General features: G+C 41.3%; 1 protein-coding gene across 1 annotated transcript in view; it reads left to right on the top strand.

Annotated features, from left to right (window-relative positions):
• The window catches only part of adipor2 (adiponectin receptor 2), a 39,939-nt gene extending 27,007 nt beyond the window's left edge, over nucleotides 1-12,932 (top strand). The window contains exons 4-9 of the mRNA XM_034133279.1: nucleotides 6,814-6,987; nucleotides 8,070-8,241; nucleotides 9,562-9,748; nucleotides 9,844-10,031; nucleotides 10,642-10,835; nucleotides 10,935-12,932. Coding sequence (XP_033989170.1) covers nucleotides 6,814-6,987; nucleotides 8,070-8,241; nucleotides 9,562-9,748; nucleotides 9,844-10,031; nucleotides 10,642-10,835; nucleotides 10,935-11,063 — 1,044 coding nt within the window. The 3' untranslated portion in view covers nucleotides 11,064-12,932. The remainder of the gene's footprint in view (nucleotides 1-6,813; nucleotides 6,988-8,069; nucleotides 8,242-9,561; nucleotides 9,749-9,843; nucleotides 10,032-10,641; nucleotides 10,836-10,934) is intronic.
• Nucleotides 12,933-15,998: the final 3,066 nt, after the last annotated feature.

Raw genomic sequence — 15,998 nt, 5'->3', positions numbered from 1 at the left:
TTTGCGTACCTCAAAACATCAAAACCAAACACATATTTAGTCTACACGTGTTTCTTGTCAACACTCAATGGAGTAAACTACTAGACATGTAAAAAAAAAACAAAGACATTAAGCAGCTATGTTGCCGTTTCGCTCCCTGAAAAAAATCTTCGGACTTTCTGTGACTGATTGAACTGGAGCTGGGCGAGCCGCGCAGGACATAACCGACGGACCTGTGAGGCAGAGGCTTAGATCACTGGACGACAGAGTTGTTCACCGTGTGCACAGACAGGGTTAACGTCGGTATGAACAACAGAATTGTGCCAAAACTCCGCCAACTCGCTGCAGACTCCCCTGTGCACACTCTGTGCCCCACGCACACACTGGAGAACTGCGCAAAATCAGCTGTTCACGCTCTGTGGTCAAGCTGCTGCAGTTTTATTTACAACAAAATTGAGTAAAACACACAGTTGCAAACTTACTCAGGGTGTTAATGGAAGAGTTTGAAATCAGACAGAGGTGGAAGAAGTACTCAGATCTTGTGTAGGAATAATACTCTGTTACAGTAAAAGTCCTGCATTCAAAAATATTACTCAAGTAAAATTAGAAAAGTATTATCAAAATATAAGTACCAAAAGTAAAAGTAGTCATTGTGCAGATTGGTCCAATTCAGAATAATATATGTTTTATAATGATTGATCATTAAAGTGTTCTCAAAGCTGGTAAAGGTGAAGCTAGTTGTAATGACTTTGTATACTGCAGGGTAGCTTGTGAATTTACTCCAGGTGGAACTAAAGTCTGATTTAAAGGGCCCATGTCATGGCCATTTCCACTGATCATAATTACATTGTTGAGGTATACTAAAATAGATTTATACTGTGCAATTTTCCAAACTCACATTGGTTTCGCATACAGCATCTCTGTCAAGCATGTGTATTCAGCAGTATTCACTTTCTCCACTAAACGACTCGTTGGAGCTCTTGCCCCCCCCTCCCTGTGAGCCTAGTGTGCTCCGATTGGTCAGCTCGGCCACTCGTTCTGATTAGTCAACCACCAGAGAGGCTGCGCCCATGTCAGTGCTTTTCCCGGCTGCTCTCAGCGTAACATCAGTCTTATCATGGCGTCGGTACAGCGGTATATTTTATATACATATATATTTTTAACTGTTGTTATAGAAGAGTGTGACGGCCCCAGGGCCTTTGTCTTACGATGGGGTGGAGCTGAAGAAGCTAATCAGCACGATCACGGACACCTCCGGACACTACGGCCCCAGTCTCTCTCCAAAGCGGCTGCAGGAAGACTAACTCTGCGATCCTCTCAACCACCTATCTTTGCATTTACCACAATAAATGTGCCGTGGTTTTGTAAACTCGTGTATGTCTCCTTGTCTTTCCGTTGTGGCCTACGAGCCGCTCATAACAAAGAGTAAGTTATTTTTACCCGTTATAAACTACTACTGTTTGATGAGAAATCAAATCATGGTTTGCTATATATGAATTCAGGGAAGAAAGGATAGGCCTACTAAGTATTTCCATTAAACTTTATTTTTAGAAATGTACAAAATGAACATAAATATACATATATACACGGTATATCATCCATTCCTCCTCCTCTTGCCTGCGCACAGCCGGTGCGGTGCGGTGCCTTTTAGCACGACGCCTCAGTAGTAGTAGAATCCCTTCCCCGTCATGGATTGTCCGCCAGGATCTGGCTGGACGAAATCAAATGCAAATCACAAAATATTAGAGAAACTTAGTTGTTTTAGATTCGTTAGTAGTAGTTGTGTAATGAACAGCTTGCCTGCTAATATGCTAACCTAGCTTTGTTTACCTTGGTAGCTAACACGATATGAACGTTAGCTTGGAGGAAAGGCAACTATAATGCAGTGTAATAAAACTACTATGAACAAAAGCTAGTGGTTCATATTAGGCTAGCAATAACGTGTTTATAATTGCAATCGTATACGGGTATTCTGCTACCATACAATGTAACTTGCATGAATACATTGTTTTGCGCTAGCATACAGCTAGCCTCGTTAGCTACATGCAGTATATGTACGGTCACAATGTACGGTAAACCGGAGTATACTGTATGAGTATTCCGTGTGTGTGACTGCAGACATTCTCCTGCCATGACAAACATGTAAGGCCATCTGCTGACATTGTAGTTGATATATTTAAACGCTAGCAACGTAGCATCACAAAAATGTTTTTCTGACCAAAACTAGCTCAAGCTCCGTGTGTTAGATCGCTACGCCAGCTATAATGTAATTACGTTTCGCGACTGACCGGCAAATCACCCGCAGTATACTGTCAATAGGTATTTTGTGTGTGAATGCAGACATTCTCCTGCTATGAGATACATGTATGCAAGGCCATCTGCTGATATTAGAGTTGATATATGGAAACTCTAGCAACTTAGTTAGCACAGTTAGCACTGTGTCAATGGCTTAGCAGTCCAACACAGTTTACACATTTAAACAGTCTTGTTTGATAAATACACAAATAACAATGCAAACTTACAGGTTGTATACCCAGATCTTCCCCTGCTCCAAACGGTCCAAACAAGCTGTGCATATCCGGCCTCAAACTGGGCAATGTTTTTGGAAGCTTTCGTCTGTGAAATGCCGGTTCATCGAACCTCTGGAGGAGGAACACGCCGCTGCTGGTGTGGCCATAGCTCTTCGGGATTGGTCCATTTCGTTCCGGGTACCGCATGACATCAGGCGGTACCCGGAAGAATCAAATGGGCAGTGACGTATCTCCAACGAGGCGTTTTGGGGAGGTATTTTCTGTGTTAGAGTTTTACTCGCTACAGGGTGTACTTTGAGGGTTTTGACTCTGCACACCGTTTACATGCATAAAAACCTTCATAACACACAAGGGGACGGGTAATAACCGGAAAAGCATGACATGGGAGCTTTAACACTTGATTATATTTCACATCATTCATCCACATCTGTAAAGTAGCCTAACTAAAGGTATTAAATACATGTAGTGGAGTAGAAGTACACAATTTACCTCTGAACTGTAGTGGAGTAGAAGTACAAAGTAGCATCAAAGTCAAGTAAAGTACAAATATCTCAAAATTGTACTTAAGTACAGTACTTGAATAAGTGTACTTAGTAACTTCCCACATCTGAAATCAGATATGACTTCAAGTCATGTGATAATTTCTTAGTATTTGATCCTTCAACTTGGCCTCAGGAAATGCAAGGACTTCACAGTTTTGGCAACAAGTTTTGGAGAAAGCAAATCGGAGGCTTAAAAAGAGACAGGGAGGTGCATCTTCATCATCTAGCATGCAAGAAGTGTAAATAGAGGACAGTGAAGGAGACACTGAGGAGGACCACGCTTCGTGTGGGGTGAGTACCAAACGCTGTCTCCTGGTACTCATCTGAGTAACTCACTAAAAATGTTATGTTATTTGTTTTAATCTGGGAAGCCCACAGAGACAAACGTGTTTTGTGATATTGGGCTAAGGGCTATACAAATGAACTTTGATTTGATAAAACATTTCCTAGAAAACTGGGAACAGTGCTCTGCACGCCAACAACTAAGCTTACACAACTTGTGTGAGCTGAAGTTTTATTCATACCAGATGAGCTGTTGTATGGAGAGCTCTCAGAGCCTGGGATGGACACTTCCTTTCCTCAAGGAATGAGATCATATCCTTGACCTCAGACACACTTTCACACAGAGTGGAATTGGACTCTCTAAACTCTGCCTTGGTCACTGGTTGGACCTTGAGTCACGTGTGGCAGACATGCAGCATGTGTCCGAATGTGCCCACATGTTAGGAATAGCAGTCACTTCCAAGAACCACAGCCCACTTCCTCCTCCAGTCCTCCTGTCTGTATCTCCCTCTGCTGTCATCAGATCTGCTTATAGCACATTCAGCTGGGTGGTGGAGAGCCAAACTCTGCATCACCTGCTGCTAGACCTCAGATCAGCTGCTCTCACAGCAGAACACATGTTTCACGGCAGAAAACCACTTTCTTCTTCTTCTTTTCTCAAGCTGGTCCTGTTTGGTTGAGTTTTCCTCTGAATATGTGCAAACACCCACAGCTTCCTCTTTACAGCTCTGTTTCATGTAGGCAGTGAAATGCTATATGTGAAGCACAAATATTCTTGAGATCAAAGCAGGAAATCTCTGTTGCAGATTTAATTTGAATAAAGATGTGAGCTTACCACACTGTTACCTGCTGGTCATCTCTGCTTGAGGCTAGCGGTTCAAGGCTATATTGGCCACGAATAGCTTTTTTTTTTCAATCGAGAGTCCTTGGAATCTTTTTAATGTAGTTTTCTCAGTTTGATTGGCACCAGTGAGGCCAGGTTTCATCACTAACCATTGTCAGGATAAATGATGCATTTTCTTTCTGTTTAGGAATAAGGCTTTAAAGTGATATGACTCATTTTCACCAGCACATACTCTTGCTTTCTTTTTCCTGACAAGCCTGACTTAAAAAGAAAAATGTGTGAATGTACATTAGTGGCTCAGTTAAATGTGGTTTCTAGTGTGAAGGTGGAGATAATACATCACTTAAACATATAGGTTTGTAGGTTAAATGCTTCCCATCCATCTCCACCGCTATGCTGCTACTTTTTATATTGTGAACTAAAACAGAGTGTGTATGGCACACTGTCCTCTATTCCAATCTGTTCTGAAAGCCTTTACAGTAGCTGCACTCTTATTCCCCTGTATGTGTGTGAGTGTTTGTGTGTATGGTGTGTATCTGAATGGACCAACACGCTACATTTGGTCCAACATCATCAGTGCAGGTGTGACTGTGAGTGTATATGATTTACTGATGGCATCTAGAGGACACCCTGTGTTGACACATACACATACACATACACACACACTCAGAGGTATTCACACCCTTAAAGAATAGGCTGGCAGCATCTGGATTTGAGCTTACATTACATGCATGGGCACACACGAGAGGCTATTACTGACACACACAATGACTGCAGCGCACTTGACTATTTGGCAGTCACCCAGATACCCTCTGCTCACATAATATACTCAATCACTGAGACACACACACACACACACACACACACACACACACACACACACACACACACACACACACACACACACACACACACACACACACACACACACACACACACACACACACAATCGATGGCAGGTGTCGGCTTTGAAACACTGGATTTATGAGAATGTGGTTTTACACTTCTCCCCTTCAGGTGTGATTAAAGCTGTGGTTGTGTGTGTGTGTGTGGGTCCTTTTCTTACTAGCTACAGACTGAGATTCATTCCCATGCATGGTTAAACACAGACTATACACAGGCAGATGTCAAACTGGCAAAGTCTGACTTTAGCAACCTCAGTGTTGACTGGCTACAGACTTAATGTGTGACACACACACGCACGCACACACACACACGCAGGGTCTCAGAGGTTGGAGTTTATTTTGCTGGTGGGTCTTTAAAATGGGTTAGTCATGCATAATATATACAACAGGACTTTTCCTCGTGTTTCTCTTTCTGCTTTTGTTCTCCATCTTTGTCGTGTGTTTTCTTTCTAATGTTCTCACTCTTCTCTCTTTGCTCCTCCCCCTGTCCTACTCGGTAGTATAAAACAACAGAGAGCTCATCTTTTCTAATCACTTTCTTGCAGAACATGGCCAGTGTGTGTTAAAGTGAAGAATGCATATTTTGTGTTTACCACACTTCTTTGTTGTGTGTTCCAGCAGACCTGAATCCACAGCCAGCATCACTGTTTCAGTGTGGCAGTGTCCCTTCAGCTGCGTGTCCGTTAGTTAGTGTTCCACTTTAGATTCATGCCTGTGTGTTTATCACAAAGCACTAGCCATATATTTCAATTCTGTCCACGGCTCCCCAGCTGTGACAGATGATATTGTGTTGGATCAAATACACACCGTCTGCATGCTAACGATTAGTTACATCATTGATTCATCTCTAGATTATTTTCTTGTTAAACTGATTAATTGTTTGGTCTTTTTATTTTCCAAAAATAGTAAAAAATCTTCATCTCAGCGTCTCAAAGTCAAATGTCATGTTTTGTCAGTTATAATCCCGGATTGTGTATATAGCCACAGTCTAAGGCGGCATTTCCTGCTCTCTTACCATAAATAATGACTTTAATCGATGATCAATATAGCTGGCAATCACTTTTTTGTTGATGTACTAATGGTTGCAGTTCCACTTCCATTATTTCTTTAAATACTCTGTGTTTTCATTTGTTTTGCTCTGATAATTCTAAACCCCTGATTTGCTTTCATGCAGTTATATGCACATGCACAGTAATCACTATAATCAGCAGTAACCCAACATACATGATGTTGTGTAATTTTAAACCAAAACTAAGGCCTCAGGATGACTTTAAGACGTGAACATGGTCATTTTTGTTTTGTAACATTAAATAATAAAAAAAAAAATTTAAATTAAAAAAACAAACAAAAAAATTCCCGATCCCCGATTTTTTTCTCCCGATTCCGATCTTTTGAAAATCACGTGATCGGCTCCGATCCCCGATCACGTGATCGGATCGAGACATCTCTATTCATAACCTAGGATTCCAAGCCATCCCATTGGTTATCCAGATAGATCTGAGATGGATGGCATGTAGAGGTTCAAATAACACCTCGGTCTTCCAGTGGCACAAACATTAAGTATTCAAATAAAGCTCAAATAACCCAAGAATTTAAATAACACAAGTTTGAAGTTTGCCTTTTTGGTGTTTATTTGACAGAGAGCACATTTTGTAGCTGTTTTCAAACAACAACACCAGTCCTCTAAAAGCCCTGAGTCCTGACCGTGTGTGTGTTTGTTTTCCTCTCAGAGGGTCCCAGAGGGCGATGACGAGAGGAGAAAAAGTGAAGAGGACGACAGAGCAAGAGAAGGGGAGGAGAAGGAGGAAGAGGAGGGGAAGAGCAGTGATGAAGGGTTCATGGGGATGACCCCCCTGCTGCAGGCTCACCACGCCATGGAGAGGATGGAGGAGTTTGTACACAAGGTAAGGAACTCACTTATTTACTTATCTATACACACCGCCCATAAATAAGTCAATATCCCTTAGAGCAATGTTTGTTCTACCAAGATGAATCAACATTCAATAAAGCCCCATAGTAAAAGAACCCAATTAAACCATAAAAGCAGAGTTTAGTGTCCAGATTGCACAGTTTATAGGCTGGGGTTTACCTTTTTATCTATTTAACTTCTGCTTTATGTCTTATACAGATCAAAAGTCCAAAATACTTGGCAGTTACTTGCAGAAACCGAGCAGTACAGAAGTGATGAGACATTTTTTACAGCGTCATTTGGGAGTGCAAAGTTGATGAAAAAAAAACTGCTCCTTAGTATCATTTACTTTGATCGAAACATTCAGCACATTTTGTGGTTTGATGTTTTTTAATGAAAAGGACAAGTAGGGTCACGGTGACACTAAGGCTTGTAGTGTCTGTAAGAGGACACCGCTGGACTCGCATGGACTCACTAGTTTGGACTGATGTACACACACACTAACACACACACTAACACACACACTCACACACACACACTCACACACACACACTCACACACACACACACACACACACACACACACATACATACATACATACACACACACACACTCACACTCACACTCACACTCACACTCACACACATACATACACACACATACACACACACACACACACACACACACACATACTGAGAGCCTGCTAAAATTGCAAGCAGCAGGTTTTAAATTAGGGAGATAAATCACTGCAGAGAGAGTCTCCGAGGAGTCTCTCTCTCTCTGTTCTCTCCAATAGGCCGGCATGTATCCAACTTCAGTTTGTTTATTTATTTGCACCACTTGACCCTGATGCTGTTCATTTGACACTACACACACTTGTGATCACATACTGTACTCCCCTCTCACATACACACAGAAACACACACATCCTATTTATAGGACATTCAGTAAACAAACAGCTGCTTCTCTTAAAGGACAATTTGATTAGAAGTCATTTATTCCTTAACATTTTCCATTCACTCCAGTTGTTTTCTAAACTTATGGTGTTGCTATTTGTGTCCATTATTAACCAATCAGGTGTGGGAAGGCCGGTGGCGGGTCATGCCTCACGACGTGCTCCCTGATTGGTTGAAGGACAACGACTTCCTGCTTCACGGCCACAGGCCGCCCATGCCTTCTTTCCGCGCCTGCTTCAAGAGCATCTTCAGAATCCACACAGAGACGGGAAACATCTGGACACATCTGCTAGGTAGTACACACACACACACACACACACACACACACACACACACACACACACACACACACACACACACACACACACACACACACACACACACACACACACACACACCTACCTCTACGCTCCTGTTAGATCCTCACACCCAGTAATGACATCATAACCTCGACCCATTCAGTAAACCTGATCTTAATCCTAACTAGGGATGATCCGGTGACTTTGGCCAGTACCGATATCGGTAGAAAAAATATGTCATCGAGGTATAGGCCACATTGAGTATTGAATCATAATTCATATGTCATTCTCAATACTTAATTAATGAGTATCTTAAATGGTGCTAAACAATTACAGTTGCTGTATTTGTAAAAAGTTTGTTATAAATCCACTCCAGGGAGGTTGAATACCAAGAAGCAGCAGTATGATTCATGTGGTGGCTGGCTTAGCATTTAGATGGCTTAGCTTTACATTCAGTCAAATGTCTCAGTATCGGCAAACACTTAGGTAGTAGGTATCAAACATGAAAAGTATCTGTTAAAAGTACTGTACAGTGACAAATAAAACATCTGAACACACTACACTGTCAGGCTGTTTATTCACTTGCCAATATGTAGCGTCCTGGTTCAGCTCCATCACTGTCCTACAGCCTCCCTTCAACAGCTGGTCAATGAGCTATCTCGTACTTCTGTTTCAAAACGCAATCATTCCTCTTACATGTCGTTATGGTAATAGAAGATATCTATCTATCCTAGCAAGGAATATGATCAGGAATGTCCCTCAAACACATTGCTGTACAAACACTCTCTCTCATAGAACTTCCTCTTTATGTATATTTACTTATTTATGTCGCATGACACACAGATTAATCCGGTTATGCAAATAATATGTACCGTGATAAAAATACACCATGTATAAAAAGCTTCCCAAAACAAGTCCTTCATCAGATACCAGGGCAGTAGTTCTGACGTTGGGTGGGCGCTTGTTAGAATAATCAGCATTTGTGTTTTGCTAACTTTCATTTAAAGTTGTTTTACACTTTGTTGAAGCCGACACATCCATTTCTCTTTCTGTTATTGTTTAGCAGCTTGTTTGGCGTCTTCTGCCCCCCACCTAGTGGTTCAACAGAGATACTGCACCTGCATGCTTTGGTCATTTTAGTGTGACTCTGTTAATAGTGATGACTTCTTGTTTTGGTCTGTGTGGCTTGAGTAAGCAAGGTCTGTACAATTTATAAACTGGCTTTAATTGGTCGATTCAGTGGGAACAGCTGCGTCTGTAGTATCTTGATTCATATTGAATTCTCCCTGCGTCTCCGTGTCTCTCTCTCCGCAGGCTGTTTGTTATTCCTCCTCCTGGGCCTGATGTACATGTTCCGGCCCAACATGTCCTTCGTGGCCCCGGTCCAGGAGAAGGTGGTGATCGGGATGTTCTTCCTGGGCGCCATTCTCTGCCTCTCCTTCTCCTGGCTCTTCCACACGGTCTACTGCCACTCCGAGGGCGTCTCCAGGGTCTTCTCCAAGTAAGACCACAGCCCAGGAACTCACAGATTTCTAAGACTGTACATTCAAAAGACGTCCTTGTACAGCGTCTGTAACGGTGCATGTGTGTGTTCAGGTTGGACTACAGTGGGATCGCCTTCCTGATCATGGGCTCCTTCGTGCCCTGGCTGTATTACTCCTTCTACTGCTCCCCCCAGCCCCGCTTCATCTACCTGATCGTGGTGTGCATCCTGGGCCTGTCCGCCATCACCGTGTCCCAGTGCGACTTCTTCGCCACGCCGCAGTACAGGGGGGTCCGAGCAGGTACAGTGACATGATACAAACCTTTATTTCCACTCAAAATAAATGGTCAGCCAGTTCCTAAACGTTTTTTTCTTTTATTATGTTCATGTCATATGTTATAAATGCACCACAGCATGTCGTCAGACACTGTGCTTTACAAACATAATGACATCATCACAGGCAGCGTGATGACAGGTAACACATGAGCCATTTCTTTCTGCTACAAAAAGAAGGAATGCAACAGCTATTATATTTACATTTTAGATTGATTTAAAAGCTGCTCTAATCAATGTTTTATATAAGCTATGGACCAATGATCATAAGTGATGTGAAGTGGATCCCTCATAGTGATGCACAGCATCTTCCAGCTGATAGCTCAGGTTCACCTCAGTCTTTAGTGTTGTTTAACACAATAAAAAGATTTTAAACCACTGTGCACCCCCTGCTCTGCACCGATTGGCCGACAGGAACTATCTGGTGCACAAACGGAGCATTTAGCTGCTGACAAAACTGAGTGTGACCAGAAATATGACTCCTGCTTGTGTTGCTCTGTGTCTCTGCTGCACTGCCCCCTGGTGGCCGTAACCAAACGCTGTCATTTACAATGCCCCCCCCCCCTGTCTGTGCTCAGGAGTGTTTGTGGGCCTGGGTCTCAGCGGCGTGGTCCCCACCCTGCACTTCACCATCAGCGAGGGTCTGATCAAAGCCACCACCATGGGGCAGATGGGCTGGATGTTGCTCATGGCAACGCTCTACATCACTGGAGCCTGTCTGTACGCAGCCCGCATCCCAGAGAGGTTCTTCCCCGGGAAGTGTGACATCTGGGTAAGACACATACACACAAAATATTTAAACTAAATCTTAATAATGAAAAAAATGTTTTAAAATAAATAAATAAATAATAATGACTAATCTCCTCCCCAGTTCCACTCCCACCAGCTGTTCCACATCCTGGTGGTCGCCGGAGCGTGCGTTCATTTCCACGGCGTCTCCAACCTGCAGGAGTTCCGTCTCAAGGCAGGGGGGGGGTGCGCTGAGGACGACACTCTCTAACACACACTGACTCAGTCTGACACACACTGACTCAGTCTGACACTCACACATACACTACGGGGAGCCACTGGTTCTTATAATATGCACAGAATAACACACACACATAAAGCTAACAAACACACACACACCCCCCCCTCACCTGAGGACCAGTGTGTGTGCATACTACACAGGAGGGCCCCCCAGTGGGTGCTATTAAAACTGACTGACGAGGGTTTTTATTGTCTTTCTGTCCCTCTGTCTGTCCCCCCCTCCCCCCTCTGGCACTTTGATTATAAATCCTCTCCAGGATGGGGGGGGGGGGGGGGAGGAGTTAAACCAGTTTTTGAGACTCTGCTCTTTCCAGGAAGTGTCTCTGTCTGTGTGGGGGGGGGCGCGAGGCATCACAACCTCAATAATGCTCCGTTTCTCCTCAGTTTGAGTCTGACCTTTAGGAGTGTGATGCTTTGATTTGAAAAGGATTCATAATTGTGGCTTTTAAAAAAAAAAAAGAAGACATTTTGGGGGGGGGGGGGTGTTTGCTGAATCTCGCTTTCTAAGTCAAACTTTTAGAGTACTCGATAAGAAGAAAGAAAAGAGATGAGTGTATTTCTTCTGTGATTGTGAAGGTTGCAGGGTGACATGTTGGGGGGGGGGGGGGTAATCGTCTCTTTTAAAAGTTAAACAAAAAACCTTTTCCATGTAAATAAGATTTCTAAATTTTGGGTTATAGATTTGTATGAAATATGTATAGAAAATGCAAAAAAAAATCTAATGTGAGGGCAAAATAAATGAATATGTTAGATGAGGAGGGGGGGGGTGTTGTATCTACACTTCCTCTAGCAGTGGGGGGGTCTATAATACTGCAGTTGGAGGGAAGTGCTTCATCAACATGGTGGAGACACACAACATCTGCATATAGTCTCACAGCAGCTTTAAACATGCTGCTGTTTGTCTCCGTGGTAACCTACACCTTCTGACCTGACAACCTTAACATATAAACGAGGACACAGCGGGGGGGTGGTCCTCTACCCGGTCCTCTCCTCTTTAAACCTGTCCGATATCAGATCATGGGAACATTGTTGCTTAAAAACCAAATCTAAGTCCAACCATGATGTAAAAACAGTCCTCTGATATGTAGCCATTTTCTTTGATCTTGTGATGTATAGATAAAAGAAATCCATGTCACCAAAATCAGTTCATTCTTTTCTAATTCATTGTCAAACATATCATGGATAACCTGGAGATATTTTGTATAAACACGGCCCCTGAGTCTTATATCTATCATTCTGTTAAACTGCAGTGTAATTACAGTTCAGGTCCTTCGGAGACCCCGTCTGAAACACGTTTGGATTGGGTTGTGTTTTATTTATCCGCTGCTGTTTTTGGTATTATTTCAAGCTTTAATTTCTCTTTTTTTCCTTTTCTATTATTTATCAATGGTTTGTCTCTTTTAGCCATGTGAGGGGGGCACCAAGGGTCTCTCCCCTCAGAACAGCAGAGGGTCTCCTAAAGCAGGGTCCGCTTCAGATATGGAGACTTTGCCTGGAAAATAAAATAATAAAAAATGTGTTTCCTGCTAATACCAAAATCTCGCTCCTGAAGATGGAAAAACTGAAATTCTTAGCTAATCACGAACTCTATGATTTATTTTTAAAATGTAGGTTTGTACCTTTCTATTTGATGGCAGCTTTTTCTGAGCAGGAATTCAAACACATTTTGTCATATTTCTTCTTTTCTTTTCTTTATTCTCTATCTCATATTAATTTATTTTCTCATGGGGAGGGCGTTCTGTCTGTTGAAGCACACGTTCCATTTGTGATGGGAGTGTTTGGTTGCAATAGATCTTTATATCTGCTGTATTGTTCTAATAAAAGGTTTTTGAATCTGTCACTTTGTCTTTAGTGCTGAGTTTGTGCACGACATAACACACTTTAAATAAGAAGCTTCATTATTGCTCGTGTTATTTATACTGTATATCTTGTTCTTAATAATAATCATACTAATAAAAAAATAGTTTTCAAATCCTGTAAGTAATCAGCTTGCAGGGATATGAAATGTATATATTGAAAATTCAAAATACATTTTGAAATGTATTGTGTTGTGTGAAAGTTATAGTGTAGTATGTCTAAAACAAAAAGTGATCAAATTGACATTCGTAGAAAAATAGTATAGTGTGTCAAAAACTCCAACTAAATGTCTATTAAGGTAAGCTGACAAAATCAAGAACATTTTTATAGAAGATCTGAGATCATTGCATGGCCTCAGATCTACTTCCTATAGTAAACAAGTCTCTTCACTCAGGTGTTTTTCCACAGGCCCTGAAAACTGCAGTCATTAAACCACTCTTTAAAAAAAGAACAATCTAGATGCTTCAGTAATGAACAATTACAGGCCCATATCTAATCTCCCATTTCTAGGTAAAATCATTGAAAAAGTAGTTTTTCAACAGTCGAGTAATTTCTTGAATTGAAATAACTGTTTGGATGTGTTCCAGTCAGGCTTTCATCCAAACCACAGCACTGAGACTGCTCTTGTTAAGGTCTTCAATGACATCCACTTAAACACAGACAGTGGCAGAACTTCAGTGTTAGTATTATTAGATCTCAGTGCTGCGTTTGACACTGTTGACCACAACATATTACGAGACCGACTGGAAAACTGATCTGAACTGGTACTTAAAGTACAGAAAAAACGTTGTTTCTATAGGTAAACACACATCTGAGTTGACAAATATGACATGTGGGGTACCTCAAGGCTCCATCTTGGGGCCTCTTCTCTTTAACATCTACACAATAAGTCCTCCAACTCATACGACCAAATAGGTTGATTGTTCAAGCGCTTATTATGACCTATAATCACATTTGAAAGTTTTCGACCTCTAGTGCTCCCGTTGATTGCAAACGTTACAGAGGGTCATATATTCACGAATAACCCTCTCTGGAAAATCCTAAATTGTAGGATAGTTTGGCCATTAAAATGCTTTTTGATTAGATTTCTAGCGAGAAGTGTATATTGTACTTTTAGAATCCACGTCCAGTGGATGTGTAGGATCTATAGTTTGATAGATATTACGAAGATGATTTGAGGTTTCGCCAGGAGAACGTGTATATGCGGCAGCTTCCATGTAAAGTTAGTGTCAACCCTCACGGGGTGAAAACAGTATTTCCGGTCTCGAAGTTTTCATAATAAAACCAATGATCAAATGATTTAACAGTGATATCTGCAGTACTCATCCACTAAAAAACATCAGTTTATCCTTGTTAATTATACGACTTTAATTGGTTTAAATTGTGTACAATGCTTTTGTGTTTTTCCCATAGGTTTTCCCCTTTCAATTCTGAGAGACACATTTCTTTTTTCAGAGGTTTTGATAGGCTAAAACATCGAACTACCCATAATCCTCAGCTACCGTTCAAGCTTGGTGATTGGATGTTTTAGCGGCAATGCACGTTGGGATATGGTGTTTATGCGATATGAAATCGGAAAACATTTAAAAGAAAATAAATAATACTTTATTCCGAGTGTGCTTGCTTTTCTCTTTGGAAGTCGTCACATAACGGCATTGTAATACACGGTTCGGCTGCATTAAATATTACACATCTGCCGTAGTTCTTTATTTATAGAGCCCTGATTAGAAGACTTTTGGACAAACTGGAAGAAATGCCGCCGAAACTGAATACGTGACGTGGATCATAAATATATCAGCAATTACACAACATCTTCAATCTCTCTTCACACAATACGTCTCCTTGCAGTATCAATAGTTATTCGGCTGATTTTTATATTTGATCCAATTGGTAAATAGGCTGTATTTACACCATAACGGTGAACAGCTGATAGAAAGGGACTTGTAGTTTTTAAAGATATTACTGATTTTCTTTGAATTAAAGAATGTAATACACTGAGTTGAGAGAATAGTCAGGGGTTTTGGGTGATGGGAGACATATCTATGGATTCAGAATTTCAATAGCTTATAAATGACGGATATACCTTTCTGTCTGTGATATTTTACAAATCAGATATTAATGTGTATACACATTAATATCTGATATATTACATTATCATATATAATATATATGATATATATATATATATATATCATATATCAGCTATAATATTTCACATATTGTAGTTCAATAGAGTGGTGAAGTCGCTCCCCTTCCGGTGGACCTCCATGGGACCTTATTTCGGAAAAATTATGTATTGAAGTCAATGGAGAGAGAAAGATTATCTTTCGATCCCGTTTGAATTGTGCCACGAATTACACATATGATGTTTGTCAATTTAAAAGATAATTTTGCAAGTAAAAAAAAAAACTACCCTCACTATCACCACAATGAAACACGTCCTGAAGAAAGTCATGCAAAGCTGCCTGCCTGCCTTCCTTTGATTCTCTCTGAACTGCCTGGTCGTTTTAATGTTTAATGTCAACCATTTGTGCAGATAGCATGAAGTAGAGAAGATCGTCGATGCTAGCGTTAGCGTTAGCATTTCTCCCCCGGGCTTAAATGGTGTATTATAGAATGATCACACCGGTGACAGTACTCTTCAAAGGGTTCACGAAATATGACTACTACTCTTACTGTTTAACATTTTGGGTTACTTAATGTTACTTCATGTTAAGGCTAATACAAATGGCAAGGCTGTAATGCTAACGAACGTGCTAGCTACTAGCTAGCTTGATCTAGACACTCCTGGTCCTTTCATCAGACGGGAAGCGAAAGAACGAGCAAGACCCATTGCTGGTATAATAACAACCTGGTACTAAGCACACAGGCATCTTGTTAAAGTTATCTTATCTTAGCCAGCGCCATATAGATAGATTCTATCTATATGGCGCTGATCTTAGCTATCTCTTAGTGGAGGAAAACAATTGTGACATCACTTACGCGACTCTGGGATTTGTAGTCTTTCTAGTTGCGTATTTTTCATAGTCTTATATTTCAACAGTTTTAC

Source organism: Trematomus bernacchii, unplaced genomic scaffold (assembly GCF_902827165.1).
Source record: "Trematomus bernacchii unplaced genomic scaffold, fTreBer1.1, whole genome shotgun sequence".
Lineage (NCBI taxonomy): Eukaryota > Metazoa > Chordata > Actinopteri > Perciformes > Nototheniidae > Trematomus > Trematomus bernacchii.
This window is presented reverse-complemented; position numbering and strand designations above follow the sequence as displayed.